At 40.4% G+C, this 21,452-nt stretch overlaps 1 protein-coding gene across 1 annotated transcript; it reads left to right on the top strand.

The window, feature by feature from the left end:
- Positions 1-3,694: 3,694 nt before the first annotated feature.
- PLEKHH3 (pleckstrin homology, MyTH4 and FERM domain containing H3) lies at positions 3,695-20,624 on the top strand. The gene is made up of 9 exons (XM_015831520.1): positions 3,695-3,878; positions 10,580-10,638; positions 12,214-12,299; positions 12,414-12,608; positions 12,925-13,082; positions 14,201-14,309; positions 14,717-15,014; positions 17,351-17,558; positions 20,390-20,624. The coding sequence occupies exons 1-9, from the start codon at positions 3,732-3,734 to the stop codon at positions 20,447-20,449; spliced, it is 1,320 nt and encodes a 439-aa protein (XP_015687006.1). The 5' UTR covers positions 3,695-3,731; the 3' UTR covers positions 20,450-20,624.
- The last annotated feature ends 828 nt before the right edge of the window (positions 20,625-21,452 follow it).

Here is a 21,452-nt window from a genome sequence, read left to right as displayed (position 1 = left end):
GGAAGGAAGGAAGGAAGGAAGGAAGGAAGGAAGGAAGGAGATGAGAATGAGAATGAGAATGGGAGAGAGGGAGGGAGGGAGGGAGAAAAGAAAGAAGGAAGGAGATGAGAATGAGAAAGAGAGCGAGGGAGGGAGGGAAGGAAGGAGATGGGAATGAGGGAGGGAGGGAGGGAGGAAGGAAGGAAGGAGGGCGATTGGAATGAGAGGGAGGGAGGGTCTGAGGGAAGTCCTGCTTTAGCACTTGGTCATCAGCAGCCCTGCTGCCCTTTCGCCATCCCCTTGCCCCATCCTCCTGGGCTATCCTGATGGTCTCCGATCCTATCGCTAAGGATGCTTTGGTTACAAATCCGGGTCTTCTCACATGGAGAAGGAATGGGCCTCCCTCTGGCCCAAACAGTTTGCCCTCCTGCACCCACCATAAGCAACCTGGCCAAGGAGAGCAGGCATATCAGCAACAGCAGCCTTGACGAGGAGGTAAGCACAGTCAGGTGCCCCCTCGGGGAAGTGAGGCTGGACTGGGTTGGGCTGCAGGGTCCTGGAACCCTAGGAGCTCAAGAGCCGAACTGGGTGCTTGCCCTCTGCTGCCCAGGGCTCTGGGCGCCCATGCCACTGTCTGGGAGTCCCCTGTGCGGCCCAAGAGGGATTTTGAGGCTCCTCCAGTGGACCATGCCCTGGTGCCCACCCCAGTCCCACCCCCTCCATCAGAGACCCCTGGATCTCCCCACAGCCCCGCCTGCACCCCCCACAGGCGCCCCACAACCTGAGCAACATTGAGCTGGTCATTGACTTTGCTTGTCAAAAGGTTGCAAAAGGGGATCACATGACCCTGTCATAAATATGAATCAGTTGCCAAGCATCCGAATGTAAATCACATGACCCTGGGGATGCTGCAAGGATCATAAGTGTGAAAAATGGTCATGTCACTTTTTCAATGTCGTTGTAACTTCGAACAGTCACTAAGCAAACTGTTGTAAGTGCAGGACTACCTGTACTTTATCACTTTTTCCTTTTTTTGTCATCAAGTTTTTGACACCTTGCTAGGTGACTGGTGGTACTCAAATATTGCCATATACTAAAAGTGGTACAATCTGTGAAAAGGTTGAAAAGCCCTGCCTTAACTGGAGAAATAATGAGAGTAATCACCCTCTGGCAACTCCACAGTTTGAGTAAATCCCTCAAAGCTGCTAAAGACTAGCTGCTGGTCAAATATTTTAAAATTTTCAGATCAATCTAGAGCAAGGCTTTTCAACCAGTGGTACGGGTACCACCTGTGGTACATTGGCACCTGGCAGGTGGTACGTGACCATCCTAGAAAAGTGGTAGCGGGGGAGGGGAATGAGCTGAACTGGTGGCAGCACCGCACAAGCCTGAGCGAGAGATGGCTGGAGCTGCAGGGCTGTCAGGGCTCAGCGGAAGCGCCAGGATCGGTGCTTCTTCGGGACTATCAGGGCTCAGTGGAAGCGCCAGGATCAGCGCCAGGCTCCAGCTGGAGCTTGGCACTGATCCTGGCACTTCTGCTGAGCCCAGAAGAAGCGCTGATCAGCTGGAATGTTGCAGCATCTCCAGGGTCTTGTGATTTACATTCAGATGCTTGGCAACTGATTCATATTTATGACAGTCACAGGGTCCCAGGGTCATGTGAAGTGACCAAAACCTGCTGCAACCACCCAGCAGACGGGGGAATAAAAACCAAACAGCCCCACCCCACCCCCGCTGCCAATCCTCAACAGAAATGCTCACAACAATGAAAACCTCGGACAGGAGGAAGAGCGCCACTGGGTGGGCAGGCAGGTGTCTTACTCGGCTGTGGCTTGTGGGGCACTTTTTTCAGTGCCATTGTAATTTCGAACAGTCACTAAGCGAACGGTTGTAAGTCGAGGACTACCTGTACTTCATCAGTTTTTACCTTTTTTTTTTTTTTTTTGGTCATCAAGTTTTTGACACCTTGCTAGGCGACTGGTGGTACTTGGATACTGCCATATCCTAAAAGTGGTACAATGGGTGAAAAGGTTGAAAAGCCCTGATCTAGAGCAGGGATGTCAAACTGCCAGCCTGTGGGCTGGTTGCATAATGCGGAGGTCATGCCCACCCCAGCTGCGACAATGCAAAAAAAGTTGCAATACATTGCAACACGTCACGTGATGCGACGAGTTTGACACTCGTGATCTAGAGGGTAAACCTACATTCTGTTTTAAAACTACACTGTTTCACTTTTAAAAAGTGCACAGTATTTGTGGTACTAATGGAAAGAAGCTGAAAAGTTTAATGCTTTTCATTTTAAAAATAATTACTTATTATCTGGCAGAGAAAAACAGATTTGCGGAAGAGAGCTCCACAGAGCTATCCATAACTAAATACAAAATCAATAATGAGGTAAACTGGACAGAATATCACTTTCAGTAACTGCAAATCTCACTATTCAAAAATAGCTAAGGAGAAACAAGAGTTAACAGCATAACAAAAAGCTGGAAAAGCCCAAAACCCCATCCAGTCCACATCCTGTTTCCCACAATGACTAACCAGAAGGGAAGCTCCAAGTCAGGTCATGAAGCACTCGCAAACACACACACACACGGGGGGGGGGGGGGTATGCACGGATGCTCCCTGTTACTTAATAATACACTGAATATGAATCTGCAGGCTCGGTACGTGTGATATTCAATTATAGTTTTTGGTTACCGAGAGCTAACGTACATATGTTGTAAGTTACTAAATCCAATTTCCAAAATGATTGTTTCAGGTCCAGGTGACAAATTGCAAACAGTAATAAAACCATACATAATCTGAGGAAGGGAGTGACATGAGGTGTATGCATATTTGGTTTATGGATTTGTAGCTGAAAGCATAGTATGAATACTGCCAGAGCAGTATTCCTGAAGTTGAAGTCCACGGACCTTAAAGTTACCAAAGTTGTGTTAGAATCTTCGAGGTCGCCTGAAAGCCAAGTATTGATTCCTATCGGGAAGCACTGCAGGTCGCTTCGACTTATTAACAGCGTTCTCATGTTATCTTAACTTAGATCACTTGACCCAATTTCTTGGAATTACAGGACAGAGCCAGACACCACCCTATTTGATCTGCAGCGATTCTCTCGAAAATACAGTTGACCAAAAGAGTAGTCAGAAGAAGGTGCAGACAGCCCCAATGATTTAAGATGCTTTTTATTGTCCCAGGTTTCCTGCTGCCCTTCAACATTTCAGATTTCTTGGTACCCGTTTCCATTCCCTCCCTCCGCTTTCCATTCTCCGGGAAATAAATACTACACCATCCTGTTTCAATGACGCTTTTGGTACATACTTTATGCTTTTCATGAAGCATTTCAATGTTGGCAGCCAACTGCAGTCCCGTTTCCAGCCAAGGGAGTGAGGAAAGAGAACGCTCCCGGATTGACCAGCCATCCATTCCCGGCCAAGCCAACCCACGTGATGAAATATACCGCCCCCCCCCCGGAAAGGGTGGCACTTTCCTGGGCAACCGACAGGGCTTTGCCGTGACGCGCCCCTCCCCCGCTCCTGGACTGGGGCGGGGAAAGCGGTGGCGGGGCAAGAGCCCGGTTAAGCAAGCGGAGCAGACGGCCAGGTCAAGGCGCCAAAAGGTTCCCTTCGCTTTCTGTAAGCGCGCCCTGGGCGCTTCAATCAACCAGCCCAGCCCGGCCTGCCCAACCCTTCCTTCCTTCCTTCCTTCCTTCCTTCCCTCCCTTTCTGCTTTTACCGCGCAGACCGAAACTACGGATGCCGTTCCCCGGCGGCTTATGGTGGCTGCTGTGCTGCAGGCAAGGCTTCACCTTGCTGCGACGCGACTACTGTGAGGCAAGCAAGGGGGTGGCCGGTGAAGAAGAAGTTGAAGAAACCTTTGAATTACGCAGGCAAGGCGATGAGGTGAGCTGTGCGCAGGCGGGAGCAACCTCAGAGCTTCGTTCCATTCGTTTTGGAGTTCTTTCGAGAGCTAGAAGGAAAACAATCTTATCATTTTTGTGGTCTGGGAAGAAAATGCGTCCCTCGGTGCGTTTCACTCTCCTCTGCTGGGGACTCAAAAGATCTTATGTAACTACTAAGGATGCAATAATAAAAAGAGATTAAAGCGGTACTTGGAAGGTTTTCCGGTTTGGAAGGTCTTCTGATATTACAAAGTATCAACCTAGAAAGTGCTTAGTGCGAATTCCATTTGTTTTGTTAGTTTAATTCTCATCCTACTTTTTCTCCCTTCTAATCTGATTGATTTTGTCAGTATTAATGCACAAGGATTTTATTATATCTCGGTAGTTAATTGCTTTCCTTCTGTTGTATATAACAGATAAATTGAGAATTGAAGTGTCAAAATCAGGCTTGGATTATCTGGGGATGGACTTATATGCAAGTATGTGCAGCACATTCTCTATTTTTTTGTGAGTCAAACTTGCTTAGATCAAATTAACCCCTAAATGGAGAACCTGTGAGCTTCTAGTTTTGCTGTATGGTAACTCCCATCATCATTAAAATGGACTACACTAGCTGAAGCAAAATCCTGAGGGTACATGTTCTTTACCTTTCAATTACCGGTAATCCAATTGCAGGTCAGATGAGCAGAAAAATTAGTGTTTCCTCATATTTATGCCATGCCTCTGCCATGAGTTGTATAGGACAAGTTGATGTCTTGGATGCTTGGAATTTCTTCCTCCACCTTTGTTTCCTTTTAATTATGATAGAGGGTCAAAGAGCTCAGCCTCAGAGTGGAGAGCAAGGCTGAGTGTTGATTGGCATGAACAGCTATCATATAGAGCCCATCAAAATGTTACCAAAGTGTTCATAGTAAGACCTTCAGGTCTCTCACCCCATATTTTGTTCTGTTGTTCTTTTCCCCCTAAGAAACAGAGAGAAAGTTCCTCTGCCACCACCATTTGAATTTGGTTATTCCCTTCAGAAAAAATAGCCAAATTAGCAAGATGAGCTATTTCTTCCACTCTTATTTACCAATTGTCTGAAGGTGCATGGGTATGCAAACAAGCATTTCTTGCACTCTTTAAAGCAGTCACATCTTTTTCTAGAGTTTTTATGATCTTGCAGTTATAAGTAGCTGCTATATTTGCACTCTGCTCCAAACTGGGTTTTGGGAATCAAATACGAAGCACAGAAATTATCCAGAAATTACATTTCATAGATACTTTCTACTTACTGAGCTTAATATTGGTTTTACCACATATCTAAAATCTTTCTCATTCCAATCAAGTTCAGATTGCTGAGCTCTAATTCAAATGAAACCATAGTTTAATGGCATGATGATGCCTATACTAGGGCAGAAAAAATTCAGCCCCCAAGGAAATCTTTCCTTTGTCTGGATAATCTTTTTCATGGCGTCACTTCTTGGCACAGTAAAAAGGCCAAGCTGTCCTCTCTGACAAAACTAAATTGAGGTGTGGGTGGCTGGCTGGAGGGCTGGCTAGTTTTAAAACCCCAAGGATCTTAAAAAGTTCGTTTTAATTCAGAGTTCAGATGTGCTGGATATATTTTCTTTTCTGGAGTTTCTTAGATAAAAAAGGCACTGTCAAGATGAACGAGACATAACATGTTGAGACAGTTCAGTATAGCTGCTAGAAGAAACTGGCCTGGAGTTCCTTTGTTTTCTACAAATCTGCTATTAGAACTCCAAAGGCGGGGAAAAAAACTCCTTCTTTTCAGAGGATCATCTGTCTGGTGGATAGTAACCTTGACCGGTGGGTAGTAACCTTGACCAGCCATCCTATCCCTGCCTTTAGCTGCATTGCAGATTTGTGCCCTTTTACTTTCTCTCTCGCTCCCCAACTACCGACTGAGGAGAAATTATGAAACTATATTTTGATGGCAAGTTTAGGATGGGGAGACAAAGTTGCCCTGTGTTAGAAGCATGTTACAGGGAAGTGCCAAGTGGGAGATGTGGTGTTTGGGCGCATGTTGATTTTGGAGCATTTCCTCAACTCCACATTGTCTTGCAGTAGCTGAGGAGCAGTTGCTGCTTAATCCCTCTGAGCAAGAACATGGGAAGCATATGTAATCAATTAAAAGAAAAGGATAACAAATGTGCCAAATCTAGTCTATACCCACCACAACAATGGGGTTATTCTGAGAGTTGAGAGTCTTGACAGAGTCCATATTATAGTTAAAATGATTTAATTCTGGATAAGCTCCCAATCCATCCTCCTGTTTCCAAATGATCAAATAAAAAGTTCTGGGAATCAACAGCCCTCCTTCGCTCTTCCTTGATACGAAAGGAAGAGTGCCTTTGAAACTACCATTTTGACTTCGCTCCAAGACCCTCTGATAAGACTTTTTTTTCATAAATTGCTCTGTTTTAAACCTATGACTGGCTGAGGGTTACAGGAATAGTATCCAGAGTGTATGGTAAATGCCAGGTTAAAGAAAACTGATTTTAAACACATGGCTACTGCATCTTCTGGTAATGTGCTAAATTAAATATGCAATAATTTAAAAATTATTTTTGCTACTTCTGAATCTTTTGCCAGCTTAATAAAAAGATTCTGAATATTTCTCCCTCCATATCATGCTTATTATATAAACCTCTATGACTACCCCGCTCTTATCTTTTTTGACCCCTTTTGCGTGAAGCTACTAGGATCTTCTGGTAAATGTAAACGTATCATTTGTCAAGTTAGAGAGATCAGAAACTGAAGTCAGTGGTTGTCAACTAGACTTGCTGAAGTATCTGGCTATTCAGAGGGCATCTGCCATACTTGAGATAGGATAGATCACTGTCTCACCCCCACACATTTTTTTTCCTTTTTTCCAGGAAGCAGAACTGAAAGATGGAGCAAATGGAAACACAGACTCTTAATTTTAATCAGAAAACAGAAACATGGGAATAGATCTATGCGTATATGCTATTTCCACCATTACTAATTGCTTAAAAAGGCAGGGTTTTGTTTTTGTTTTTGTTTTGTTTTTTGGTACTTTGGAAGCTATTGTACCCTTGGAAAATTTCTTCCTGCCATTCTTTCCTTTATAGAAAGGCAATACTCTATAAATCTTTAACATTTGAAGTTTTGGTCAAGCATTCCTTTTCAGCAGTTTTATATCTAGGGCTTTAATCTGAGAACTTTTTTTTGCATGATAAATAGAAGTTCTTGGATTTTACAGCCCATACAATTCTACTTGGCAGTTCTACGAAACAAAAATAGTGCCGTGCTATTGCACTGTTCAAATACAATTATGTAAACATAGTCTTTATCTAGATTCAGGAGCAACTTTCTCACTTGAACTCATTTTATATTTATTGATAGTTTTCCTCACTACTGAGTTTTTAAAAAGTACATTCTTCTCAGTATTCCTCATATAGCCTTTATTTAAATTCAAATTTAAATGCACTATTTTCATTCAACTTTTCCTGTGTAAAATTCCAAAAAAGGGGAATATTGATTTGAGGCTGAATGATGTCTATTTTAATTTCCTGCTCATTTTTTTTTAATCCTAAGAATAACTGGTTTTTCAAGAGAAGTCCTGGTTCAAAAGAAGTTATGGTACTTTAAAAATAAATATTTTTACACCATAAGTCTTTATTACAGATAAACAATTATCTACATTGGATCATTAAAACCCTCTGCTATGGGTATTTGAATAAGCTGCTCTGAATTTTATAAATCAGAATTCCTGTCTGTAATAGAATGGCTAAGCCTGTGAGGAGGCTTTACTATTTTTCCCCTTAAGCTCTTTTGTCTCAGCATCTCCTATTTTGGAGTAGCAGCTTGTTAATTCCTGCTATCACCACTTCTTTATCTCCAGGAACTTCACCTGTCATGTTTTCCCCTAACTTTGTTTTATGAGAGAAGTAGGGCTCTCACAATCTGTCCTGCCTTTCTGGTGAATGAATGATAAAAATACAGGAAGGCGGCACAATTTCATAGCAGAATCTCCTGGCCATGTAACCTAGAGGTTTGTGTCTAAATAAGATTCATCCCTTTTTCCTTCTTTGAAGCCAATCCCATTAAATATAAACAAAATCAAATTTAACCTTTTTTTTAAAAAAAAGAGAAATACAACATGCATACTCTTTTTAACTTTAAATATAAAAATGCAAATATTCATTGCTATTAAAGATAAATAACAGCTGTTCAGATACCAATACTATGGTCACCAATTTAAAAGTTACCAAGAAAATAAAGTGCTCTCAGTAGACCATCAGATGGTACTGGGTTGTTACAAATTGTACACATTCTTTCCTTTTCTAGCTATTTTTTGGTGCAGTACTAAGTCAAGCCTAATGTTCCCAGTACAAATAAGGAAGCTGAATGTGTAACATTAGCCGTTTGTCCATGTCAGGCTGGACATGGTGATATTTATTTTATTTATAATCTGTATGCAACCAAGAGCCATGCCTTGAAAGGTGGATTGTATGTCAGAGCTTGAGAAAATGTGTATTGTATATCTGAGCTGGCAGCTTGTGCAGGCGACAGTCCCAAACAATAAATATATTCTTGTCAGGTAGGTATCTTCATTTAGATAAGAACTGGGCAACATCTGTTTTACTGGGCATGAGCATTATCTGCTTATTTTCAGTGCTGTTGAGGGAACCATGCATAGAGAAAGAGTTAAAAGTAAATAACGGCAGTGGCAAGGATGAGGGAGCTGTTCTACAAGCCGTCAGACTTTTCCTCATCCATTTTTTTCCTGCCACACATTGTGTCATTGTTAGCTTTGAGTGTCTCAGAATTATGATTCATATTCATTGTTTTAATGAAAATCTGTAGAGCATCCTAAAGATTTGAAGTTTCATATTTCTCTTTTTAATTGATGGGAATTGAATTCCAGACAAGTTACTGTACATTTCTGACAGAAGCTTTTTTTAGAGATATCTGCTTCCTAAAAGTAAAATGGCTGTTAATTGGCTGCAGCAGGAAGGACAGCAGGTAATTGAAGGAAGCATATATTTCAACCCTCATATTCTACAAGTTGTAAGAACAATGTTGAAGAATCAGAACATGACCAAATTTTAATAGGATATAATGTTATACTCTTGATTTTGGTTTACTCTGTTATAAAACTGAAGAACTGTAAGGTTGTACATATTCAGCATTACTGAAATGTCAGGTTTGTTTTGGTCCACTTACAAGTTACAAATTCAGTAATTAATTTCAAACAAAGCTAGTCTGTTATAAAGTTAATCCCATTGATGTTTGGATATCCTTTGTTTTTTTCAGTGTCTTTCCCCCTCATGATAATAAAGACATTTACATCATACCTGTTTTCAGAAGTGCATCTTTCTATTCTTCAGTCTTTTTTTTCTGCTTTCCCTCTTTATATGTGCAACTGTCGATAGTAATGCATGGCATTCTTCCTCAGAATGAAAATAATTAAAATCAGTTAGATGGTGTTTAACAGTAACAAGCTCCATGGTGTCTCAGTGTTCTGGGGAACTGGAGCAAACTTAGCAAAAAGCTAAGTTTGAGATTATAAAGTGTTTTATAGTTTTATAGTTCTTGCTAAGTGCCTCAGACATAATTTAAATAATATTTTAGAGTTTATAATCCAGCCATATCTGCAGTTCAGTATACAATTTTTAGAAGTGAATTATGATGGGAAAATTAATTTTTGCAATTGTTTCCTGGACATTTTTATTTTTTCCAGTTCTGATGTTGTTTAATCTTTCCATGCTCTGTTGATGGTTGCTAGTCTCCCTTAGAGAATCATGATGAGCTATGCCAACTTGGGCCAAGTTACAACAGGTGTTAAAATGCCACAGGACAGTTGGTGTCCTGTCTATTAATCAGTACCTGTTGCAGTAGCTCCCTGCTTTTCCCTATTCAGTTTGACTTTATATATAGTCTTTCTCTCTCTCTTGCTCACTCTCTCTCTCTCTTTCCCCCTCCCTGCAGCTTAGAACAAATCCAGCAGCATTTTTTTTATTTGCGGCATCTTTGTGGGGACTATGTCTAGACTGTATAAAGTTTTAGATCCTACAGTTCCATCAAACTCTCACAACTGCATCTCAAACTTGCTTACAATTTTTGCCAACATTAGGGAATTTACATGAATTAGGTGCCTGAGACTATATTTTCCTGTCTTCTGTTAGGACTTGCCTGCTCCTTCCCCCTCTCCCCTTGCAGGGGAAGGAAGCATTGGCTACAATAGGACTTTTGGGGGCGGCTGTATCTTACCCAACAGAGTGCTTGTGCAATTCTGAAGAGACTGCAGCCCAACACCGAGGTCAGCTGAGGATACAGGAACTTGTTCAGCTGCTGCAGCTTGCAGGATGTGAGAAGGTTGATTAGCTAGACTCTGGCTTGGGAGGGGCAGTAGTGCAGACTAGGCAGCCTGGGAAAGCTGCAAATTAATAATATACTTCCTTGTAAGGATGGGAGGCGTCCTGCCTGTATGAATGTTATTTATGCGTTCCCATTTTCTGTTTAAATAACCTCTTACTTTTGAATGTATAAATGATGAAATTGCAGGACAACATATTACCTATCTTGGAATTCTAATTTCTAACTCTTTCATAATGTCTTCTGCCCTCATTCTCCTTAAATCTAAGTCTCATGCTTTTTATGTTCAATTCTGAATGAATCCTGATGACATTCCTCTTCTTTCTCTTTTTCTATTCACCCCATTTTTCTCAGGACTCTATCTTGCAAGTGAACCTCACTCAACCCAGTTGTGCTAGCAGTTGTTCCGAAAGGTGAGCATAAAAGAATTGTATATGAGGCATGGGGAACAGAGGGCAACCGGCATTGCAATCGGGAAGATACTCTGTTTTCATGGGAGACTGCTGCATGTTAGTCAGAGTCACATTTCCGGCTACTGTTCTCATAAAAGAAAGGGAGATACTTAATATTCATTTGACTGACCACTCTAAAACATCCTCTGTTCCAGACCAGAAGCTTCACATCCCTCCTTTCCCTATGGTTTTCCTCTGAGAAAGAGTCCATCTTCAGGCTTCAAGCTGACAGTTTGTTAAACTGAGAAGCAAAAAGAGGAGAAAGAAATGGAAAACATAATGTTCATGATTACTTTGCATATTAGGGTTCAGTCCTAGTATTGGGTATAATTCCCAAGCCTCCCCTAAGACCAAATTAATACCTTCCAAGTGTATCAATCCTGATGTTTTCAGTTTGTTCTCATCTGGAAAGCCAAAAAAAATCCATGGAAAGAATTCTGCCTGGTGACCCACACATCTCCCACTCTTTTTCAGAGCTAATAGTTCCCAGCTGGGATCAGGGATAGCCAGGCAGGAAGTAACTATTTGGGTGAGTGATTCCTACTTCTTATCTGTTGCCAAAGTGGGTCTGGGAAAAGGCAGAGTGAAGTAGAAGTTTCTTTTGTGAGGCTGAAGCTACTGGAATTCTGCTCTAAGAGGAAGCTGGGAGAAAGGGGCAGGGGGGATGAGATAGAAGTAGGGAAATGTGAAAATAGAAGACATAAGAAGAACCTGGGAATGTACTTAATTTTTACTTGAACCCCAAAGACTAAGCGTAGTACTAGGATAAATCAAATAGAAATAGAAAAGTACTTGATAATGCCTTGAACACCTGCAGAGATGAATCTTATCTGCAGTAATTTCTGAGATAGGACTATCTACAATGTCTTATAAAGAATCATGAATAGGGAGGAGGAGGAGGAGGAGGAGGCTTTCTCTCTCATGCACAAATGCCAAGATCTCTCTCTTTCTATATATCTTCCCCGCTCATCTCAGGCAATCCAGCCAGCATCCTCTCCTCAGCTGAGCTCCTTCATTTCCCAAATTCTTGGCAGCCCTTCTATATAAACAGCTTATTTTTAGTTTGAGGTTAACAGTGCAAAATCTCAGACTAGTTTCCCAGCACTATGGAAGAAATGGGACTGAGGGGCAATATTCTTCCTCTTTCCTTCTAAAAAAGGGGGAGACTTGGGAATTATATCCCAATATGAGAATAAAAGTGTACAGAAGAGATAATCTACTGAGAAAGCACCTGAAGGTTTTCCAAAACTTCTCAGGCTCATCTTTGCAAAACCATTTGTGTTGGTAATGCAGTGCTGCTGTTATGACTTAAAATCTAGCTGCCATCAGTAGAGACTCCTGATCCATCAAATGAAAACCCATAGGTTGGGATAGATAACATCAGGAGCCCAACAAATTGTTGCTGTTTTTTTTTTGGGGGGGGGGGACTGAAAGAGATGGGTTTAATCTTACGGAAAGATCAATCAATCTCCTTTCATTTGTACTGATGTAGGTCTGACTGATGCCTGTTTTTTCTTCTCTGTTTGCTGCCTTCAGGTCTTTGCCAGTGACTGAAGAGACACACAGTCTTATCACAGAGAACTGTGGAAGGATGCAATATGAACCTGATGCTATTGTGAAAGGTGGGAACTTAGACTCAAGTTTGTTTGTCTCCTCCCCTCCCTTTTTTATTTTTTATTTAAAAGTAATCTAATGATCTTAAATCTGAAAGGACTTGGCTTTTTTTCATCTTCCAGGCTGGCTGCAGAGAGAGGTCCGAGGAGGTATTAAAACTCCCTGGCTGCGTCCTCGCAAATACTGGTTTGTGTTGACAGAAGATTCCCTAGACTACTACAGCGGGTGTGAGGTGAGCGCCCAACGCCTTGGATCCCTTGTTCTCACTAGCCTCTGCTCTGTGCTGTGGCCTGACAAGCAAACCTATAAGGAAACAGGTAAAGACTGTCTGCTCTCGGATGGTTAAAGAATTTTGTGCTCAGTTTCAATACCATTGTAGTTTCTTTGTAGCAACAGGAATGAATGATTTCAGCAAAGGCTTGGTTTTTGAGTTTTCTTACCAGGCTGTGGTCAGCTACTAAGATATCCAAATTCCATAGATTTACTTAAGAAGCATTTTTAATTTTTGCCGCTTTTTGCATAGTGAAAATATAATCCATGCATTTTAAGAAAATAGGTCAAATTTCCTTACACTTGTCTATGATTATCTTCATATTAATTATATATGAGTACTTCTGTCTCCCATTCCTCCAGGCTACTGGGCAGTGACAGTTTTTGGCAGAAAGCACTGCTACCGACTCTATACAGAACACTTAAATGAAGCTGTACACTGGGTTTGTGCTTTGCAGAAGGTTATCATCAGCAAGGCCCCTTTGCAGACCCCCACACAACTCCTCATGCGTGACATTGAGGTGAGGAACCAAATGAGCACAAAGACATGTTGTTGGGAGTAGGAATGGGGGCATGGTTAACTGGCAATAGGAATCTGGGAGATTTTGGCAAAAATAGTCAAGGGAAACATGTGGTGACTTTTCTCTGAAGTGTGGACAGAAAACAATAATCACATGCAATGTTCTGAGTGGACCAGGAACTCAGTCCTTTATGGTTAAATTGATAGCTTTAATTTCAATGTAATGTTAAGTGCATCAAAATATTTTGATATTTACTTTTTCAAACCATATGGCAATGAGCAGATCTTATTCAGGAGGATGCTATGAATATTCATTAAATTAAATTTCAGTAAGTTATTTGTAAGTGTAAAGATACATTCCTCAACTTATGACCACAATTGAGCCCAAAATTTATGTTGCTAAGTGAAACAGTTGCTAAGTGAGTTTTGTTTCATTTTACAAAATTTCTTGCCACCATTGTTAAGTGAATCACCACAATTGTTAAGTTAGTAACACGGTTGTTAAGTGAATCTGGCTTCTCCATTGACTTTGCTTTTCAGAAGGTCACAAAATGTGATCACATGACCCTGGAACACTGCAAATGTCATAAATATGAACCAATTGGCAAGTTGCCAACCAGTTGTCTAAATTTTGATCACATGACCATGGAAATGCTACAATGATCATAAATATCATAAACAATCATAAGTCACTTTTTCGGTGCTGTTGTAACTTCGAATAATGACTAAATGAATGGTTATAAATCGAGGATTACTTTTATTTCTGTTATTTAATTTCAATTCATCTCCACAGCTGTACTATTGTATACATATATTGTCCATTTCTCCTAAGGTTTCCATTATAAAATACAGATGGAGATTGGAAGGTTCTTGAAGCTTCTGGGTCAATCACAGATAACGGCAATTACTGAAGTGCCAGGCCCTTTACAAAGACAACAGTCATCTTAACACATTCTGCTTAGGAGGATGCTATGTTGGAATATGGCAACTCTAGAGATTGGGCCTTAGTTCTAAGAATTTTGCATGAAGAACCTGATGTTAATTTCAGTAATCTTATTAAGTAGAAATATAGACTAAATCTCTCTCTCCCCTCCCCCCATTTTTCTCTCTCTATTGCAGGAGAACCGCGACAGCCCAGAAATCTTGGATCAAATTTATCGCAATAATCCCATCCTATGTTATACAGCTGGCCCAATTTATGCACCTCTTCTGCCCTTCCCTTATGCAGGTGGGTAGCTAGTAATCAGAATCCATAACTTATTGACTTCATTATTTGTTGTATGCTAAAGTTGTGTTACTTGTGGTCTTTCAGGAGCATGGCCCTGAGGGGCCCTCCAAAACTCATCACCTCACTAAAGTTTAAGATGCCAGAAATGAAACATTGTTAAATGTTAAAAAAATTATTATATCAACTATATTGAATTTAAATGAAAACAAATCCCATACCACTCAATATTTAAAGACCAAATGCAATACTTGACTTAAATACAAACTGTGTGCATGAAATATTCCAATTCTCTGCCTTACAGAGGAGAAAATAAGAGCAAGCGCTTGAGCAGATCTTAAATGTATAATACCTAATTGTTGTTTTTTTCTTATCTTCTTCCTCTCACCCCACCTTGCCCAATTTTGCAGCTCAGGGTGGCCAAGGGTATGCAGGGCTTCGTGATGAAGCTGTCAAACTCTTCCATTCACTACAACAGCTTGAAGAAATGCGAGATCCAATCCTTCTCATGCAGGGGGTGCTGCAAACTTGCCATGACCTTCCAGCCCTGGTGGATGAAATATTCTGCCAACTGGTGAAACAGACAACAGAGCCACCTATTACAGGGGCACCCACAGATTTGCGCTATTGGCAGCTGCTTGTGTGCATGAGCTACACATTTATACCTTCTGTGCCTATACTCTGCTATTTGCATCTGCATCTACAGCGGTGAGCCAGAGAAATGGGAAACAGTGCAAAACACGTCTAATGCAGAAGTGGAAACTTGGGATATTCCACCTGTTGAAGAATTACAACTCCTAGCATCGTTCACCATTAGCTTTGCTAGTTGGTGCTGCTGGTAGGTGTAGTTCAGCAATAGTGGGATGGCCATGAGTTCCCATTCTTAATGAAATACTTTGGTCACAAACTTTCAGCACTGACTGCAAAGCAACTGGCAAAGACTATTTCACGCAATCTGAGGGAAGTGAAAGGGTGGGAGAGTCCCTGTTCGACATCCTTCTTTGTTTTATATGCAGGAGGGTGTGAACAAAGATGTCCTCCCTTTTTAATGTGTCCAGAGACAACATGATTTCAGTTGCCAATAAATTTCCATTAAGTTTGCTTATGGTCTAGTAGGCAGGAAGTGGATTAGAAAGATAATTCATTTGACACATTTGAGCAATGTGCAAGGCAGGCCTTTAGAGAGAATATTTTTGTAGGTGCAGTATTATTTATATATCTGTTTCTTTATTCTCCAGTTTGACTCAGAACATTTAATGAACAATACTTGAAAAAACAGCTTCAACCCAGCAGTAGCCTCTGAAACCCTGAAATATGTCCCCCAGTCCAAACCTTCCAAACAATTTCATGTGTTAGTAATTTTTTTTTATTTTGTTCAAAAAGTTAAAATACAAATTCCAAAAAATTAACAACAAAAACTGTGCATTAAAAAGAACAAAAAACAAAACATGAACAATTATTATCCCCTCTGTTTGATTACTGATAATTATATTGCAACAATGTTAGTTTCTCCCCCTTGCAAAGCTGGCCCACAATCAATACACTTCTACATCTATTTACAACCAACTTAGCCTGTAATCTATCTACTATATGTAAAAACAAAATAGTTAACAGATAAATCAATAGCAAAGGTAAACTTCAAAGCCCTCTGTTAACAATCTGTCATATTTAACTCATAGAAAGTCTACAATGGCTTCTCCCACAAATCACCACAATCATTATCTCTGATCCATTCAGGATCAAATATCTTCATTTTGTTCTTTTCCCAACAATACCTCTTCCAATATTCTACACCTCTATTGTAAATATCTCCACCACATCCATTGTTGAAGCAGTTTCACTGTGAACCAAGATATTAAGTCTCTTGTCAGTTTTTGTTTGGTTAGGTATAATCAATCGATTTTCCCAGGAAAATCAAGTCCAAATTATTTACCAATATGACATGATAAGTCCATCTTCTTAACAGAGTCCAGTTGATCAGACATCAAATTTGCCAATTCTAAGTCTGTAAAATCCAGATCTTCAAATTTCTGCAACAGGCCTTCTGCTTTCCAGCCAAACTACTCCAAATCTGCCATCATAGACTTAGATTACAGTCCATCCATTTGTCAGTCTGGCTTGGTTATATTTGTTTACATCTGGGTATTCTCTTTAGGTTGATTTGAAACCCAGGTAATTTTATTAAGCTTTTAACCAAAGTTTTCAATTTGAAGTTGTAGATTAAAAAACATTTTTCTGTGAAGATACCCCACCAGACTTTATCTTTAGCTTGATGCATTATTTGCATTTTTAATATAAGGCAGACTCTCTTGTATTTGAACTTACACAACCAACGAAAACAATTCCTTTCTAAAACAAAAAGGATAAATGTAACAAAATAGCTACATAGAACATTGGGGGGAAAAAGGAAAAGTTCCATCAAAAATTTAAAAAGAAAAAATCCAGACCAGAGCTTTTTAAAAGTTAAATTCTGCAGTGAAATCCTATATAGATGTGAATCCAGTCTGGTTGGTCTCATTACTCAGAAAGTTGCCAGTTACCTTCATAGTGAAAGCCAAAGAAGCTCACAGTGGGGGAAAAAACCAAAAACAGTAAAGCAAAGAAGGAAAGTTAACATTAAAACCAAGCAAGGGGTTAGAGTAAATCAGCCTTCAACCAATCAATTAACTTTTAAAAATAAGAATTAAAAAAATAAAACTTTCCAATATGCATTTAAAAGTGAAGATGTGCTTAAAAAAACAAACAGCTGAAAGGAAAGATATAGACTGGGATTCTCCGACTGCCCCTACTAGGAATTGCAACCTCGAGGATTCCTCTTCCCAGGAGGGTCCATGGTTGTCCAAGAGTCCTAACTGCTCCCATTTGAGCCAGCAGCCAAAGAACTTTCTTTGGCAGCAAAATCAGCTGTTTGTCAACAGGAGAAGCAAATCCCCACCACTACCACCACTCAGCATGCCATCTTGGAGGGAAGTCGGTGCAGTATTCTAATTAATAAAACTTAATGGAATTACTCACCTAATACTTTATCTTCCCTGACCCAACAGGATGGAGAAATTGTTCCCAAGATCACCAGTGACCCACTATGGACATTTAATCACACAAGCTCTGCACAAAAGCAAAGGGCGGGAGTGTGTGCCCTCCTTGGATGAGATTGTAGCACTAATAGGAAGCCAGGAAATCCCACACTCCACGCATTGTGCTGGTACTACCACCTGTTATGTGGCCATCACATCTAATGCTACAGCCCAGAAGGTGAGCAGATTGCTTAATTGGTGAGATGCAAAAAAGGCTGCACATAGGATATAACTGATGCTGGCAATGTAACTTTTATCTTTTTGGAAATAGCAAGTTCTACAACTCTAGTTTCTTACCAACAGCCAGGAATTAGGCTTATATAGCGTGTTTTCCTGAAAACAAGACCCAACTAGAAAATAAGCCCTAGCAACATTTTTCAGGATGCTCCAAAGCCTCCAAAAATAAGCCCCAGTTAAGAGTGTCAGCCAGACGCATTTAGTACCGTATTTCTCCGAATATAAGCCCTAACCAGAAAATAATAAGCCACAATGCATCTTTTGGAGCAAAAATCAAAATAAGACCCGGTCTTATTTTCAGGGAAACATGGTAGTATCATTTAACTATGTAGTTTGGTAGAACAATTACATTTGGCTTTTTATTCTCCATATAAATTGCTAAATCATTTTCTTCCTCTCCTCAACCCATTTATTTTTCTTCAGCATGTTTGACACTGATGTTTGCAGCACTGAGTACTTTCCTACTGGACATTATTAGGCCTTTTGTCATCCCCCCCCCTTTGTCACCTTATCCCAGATGACTCAAGAACTGATGTTGCATTTAGGTGTGGCCTGTATCTCCAATTCATTTATCTTCCACATGGAGAACTGGCAGCATAAGCAATCCTGTTCAACAAATGTACTAAATAGTTTTATCAGGTTTGAAAAAAAATTCCCATAAAAATATGTGTATCAGTTATAGCTAAATTGAAAAAAGGGACCAAGAGTTGACAGTATGTTTAGAATCTTCATTGTAAAACAACAACAACAACAACAACGAGGTATGGAGCCTGTCTGGCTGCAGCAACCATTATGGCATCAGATTGGTTTATATGAGAGACCACCTATCCCCAATTACATCTACCAGTTAGATTCTTCAGAAGAGGCGTGATCTGAGTCCCACCTGTAAGGGAATGCAATCAGGTGAGATCCAGGAAGCGAAGCCTTTTACACCTTGGTTGCAGATTGTGTTGTCTAAGTTTTTATTTAATCATTTTTATATTGTACTTTGTTTTTAAACATTATTGGGCAACAATTAAATAATGTATTTGAGAGATGATATAAAATAGATGAATGAATGAATACATAAATAAGAGTAGCTTGCTTTTGTAGTGAAGGAGCCTCCCTTTGTCAGGTTGGGATAGAACTAAGCAAAATAAAAATTCGAATTTGCAAGACTTTAAAGCTATAATTTGGAAACAATGCATTCTGTAAGTCAGAAACCCCTACTGTTAACTTTGAAAGGAGAGGTCTGTCCCTACCCCAATGGACTGACTTTCTTACCTAAGTGTTCTAGCTATGGTGGACAGGCATTATACTGGAGACCTTGAAACTATGGTTCAATTACAAGGGTGTCTCAATGTGAGTTAAATCCTTTGCAGCAGCCAACAGTGTGCATTGCTTTTTAGTGCTGGAGATAAGGGTCATCCTGTGTGAGAGATCAAGCCCAAAGTGGAGAATTTTATTCCAAAATCTAGCCATACAAGCTGTCCACTAGTAGTAGTTTCCTATCTTTAAGGAGACACTCAGAATTTGAAGGGCAACTTTGTTATATCCCTGCTTCAACCAGTTTTGTATTAACCTGCTTTATTCTTATGTTATACTACCTTCAGTATCATATAACTACACACTATTACCTGCCTCCAGGGCCTTTTGTGTTAGGGCATTGTCTGTTGGATTTTGGATCTTCTTTGGCCAAACGATAAGTAGAGAAGCAAGAACATCTACACAGTAGTACCCTGAAGGCCATTTCTCTGATGTGGGTCATCATCTGTTAAAGAAATGTAGTATGGGACAGCTGAAGGCATGGAAGCCTCTCTGAATCAGTCTGGAAAGTGATTAGCTCTGCTCTTTCCAGGTTATCCTCAGGTGAGTTACTCCATCTGGAGAATATGAAAATAGATTGGTACCAATTTGGACAAAGCCACATGTGAAAGGGCAGACAGAAATATTTTAAGAATTTGGTTAGGTTCTTGATTAGGACTAGGAATTATTCTTCTATTAAGAATAGTTGATGCATATGGGAATTGTCTAGAGGCAACTGAGATTGTGTGATATCATTTTTATATCTCTTGATGGGTGAGTTTTGCTTTAATTAATATATTGCTGCAAACATCCACTGTTCCTCTGCCTTCATACATAGTTAGCCAGTGTATCTTATTCCCAACCCCTGCTAATTTTTTCTGTTAACAATCTATACATCTTGTCCAAAAAGTTGGAAGTTTGTTCAGTACAAGAAAAGGAACCAGTAACAAATGTAGGGGTGTTGAAGACCGAAAGCTCTGCACTCTTGTACTATTCTGAATCCAGCTCTACTACAATGTATGATGTTTGATTAATGCATGTTAAATATTTAATATAAAAGTGTAAGAACATGATTGCTTGTACTCAGTTTATATATCTATAAACCCCATATGTGGTTTGTTTAACATGGCAAATTAGTTTTACCCAACTTTAGCAAATCTGAACAAAAAATGTATCCTTACTAGGCTGCTAATTAGCTATGCATGCTAGTTGACTGAAGCAAACTAAGTTCCACTGATAGTTCCGTTTGTTCAGCATTCCAATTTTTCACACTCAGAAGAGCTGCAACATGGTATTTCCAACTGTATGTTCTGTGTCCTTGACATTTCTCCAGCTTTTCTGACTGAAAAGATGTATACCAAACTCTTCTTTAATTTTCTCTTTGTTCTGCAGTTGTCCAAGAGATGGAAGGTATTTGGAAGGCAGTTATATCCTGGGAGGACACTAGTGTTTATCTGCCTCCAAAGACCTGTTGCTTTCTTTTTTCAGATGAAGACAATTCTGCAGCATCAACAGACAAGCATGTTCAGCTTCAAGAACTCCCAGTAATCACACGAACAGGGAAATATTCCCCAAAATGCCAGTGGTAGAATTTTGAGTTGACTCCTATGTATCCTGGCAAGAATCTTGGATCAGCATATATTCTGGTCATTGAAAGGAATAATAGTGATATTGTTCGCTCCTAAGGAGCTGATAAACTATGTCTTCTATATCAGTGGCCCCCAACCTTTTGGGCACCAAGGACCAGTTCTGTGGAGAGAGGTTTTTCCATGGGCCGGAGGGAATGTGGTTTTGCGTGCTGCCTGCATCTCATGGATGGGGCTTTGCTTGTTTGCATGGTCTGGTTTCTGGCATGCCGCAGAGGGGTGCCAGTCCTCAGACCAAGGGTTCGAGACTCCTGTTCTATACAGAGGGATTCTTCGTTTCCACGACTGTTTTGATTAAATACTTTTTGTACGAAGTGTCTTCTTGTTCTGTTCTCCTGTGTAAAACAAAACAACCCTTTGTTCCAAAGAAAGCTGAAGACAATTTTATTGCTTTCCCTTTCCTTCATCTAAATGATACCTGGTATGCTATTCCTACTGACACAGTCTATCAAACAAAGGTTATAGAAATTAGTCAGAGCCATTATTTTCTCCCCTTTGGTTGCTTCTTAAGAATATATATTAAGGGATAAAGAAATAATAATTATTTAGAGGTAGTCCTCGATTTAAAGATCATGCATTCAGCAACTGTTTGAATAAAGACTAAATAAAAGGACTAACAATCCCTGCCCAAAGTTACGGGCGCTGCATCACTCCTGTGTCATGTGAACAAAATTTGGGTGTTGGCAATCCTCCTGCTCTTATGGATTGCATTCTGAATATTATGTTTGGGAAGGAGAGCTGGCCTATCTGCCTCTGCCTTCCCTGTATATTAGGAGATTGTGGCCTCAGTTTGAGGAAGTCCACAAGTGTGGCAAGCTATGACAGGGGGAGAAGGAGAGTGCAGACCCAGCAGGTTGGGAAGCAGAGCATGGGCTGCTTCAGAGTAGGGGAGTAACCAGGGCAGG

Source organism: Protobothrops mucrosquamatus, unplaced genomic scaffold (genome assembly GCF_001527695.2).
Source record: "Protobothrops mucrosquamatus isolate PMUCROS unplaced genomic scaffold, P.Mucros_1.0 scaffold_257, whole genome shotgun sequence".
NCBI lineage: Eukaryota > Metazoa > Chordata > Lepidosauria > Squamata > Viperidae > Protobothrops > Protobothrops mucrosquamatus.
This window is presented reverse-complemented; position numbering and strand designations above follow the sequence as displayed.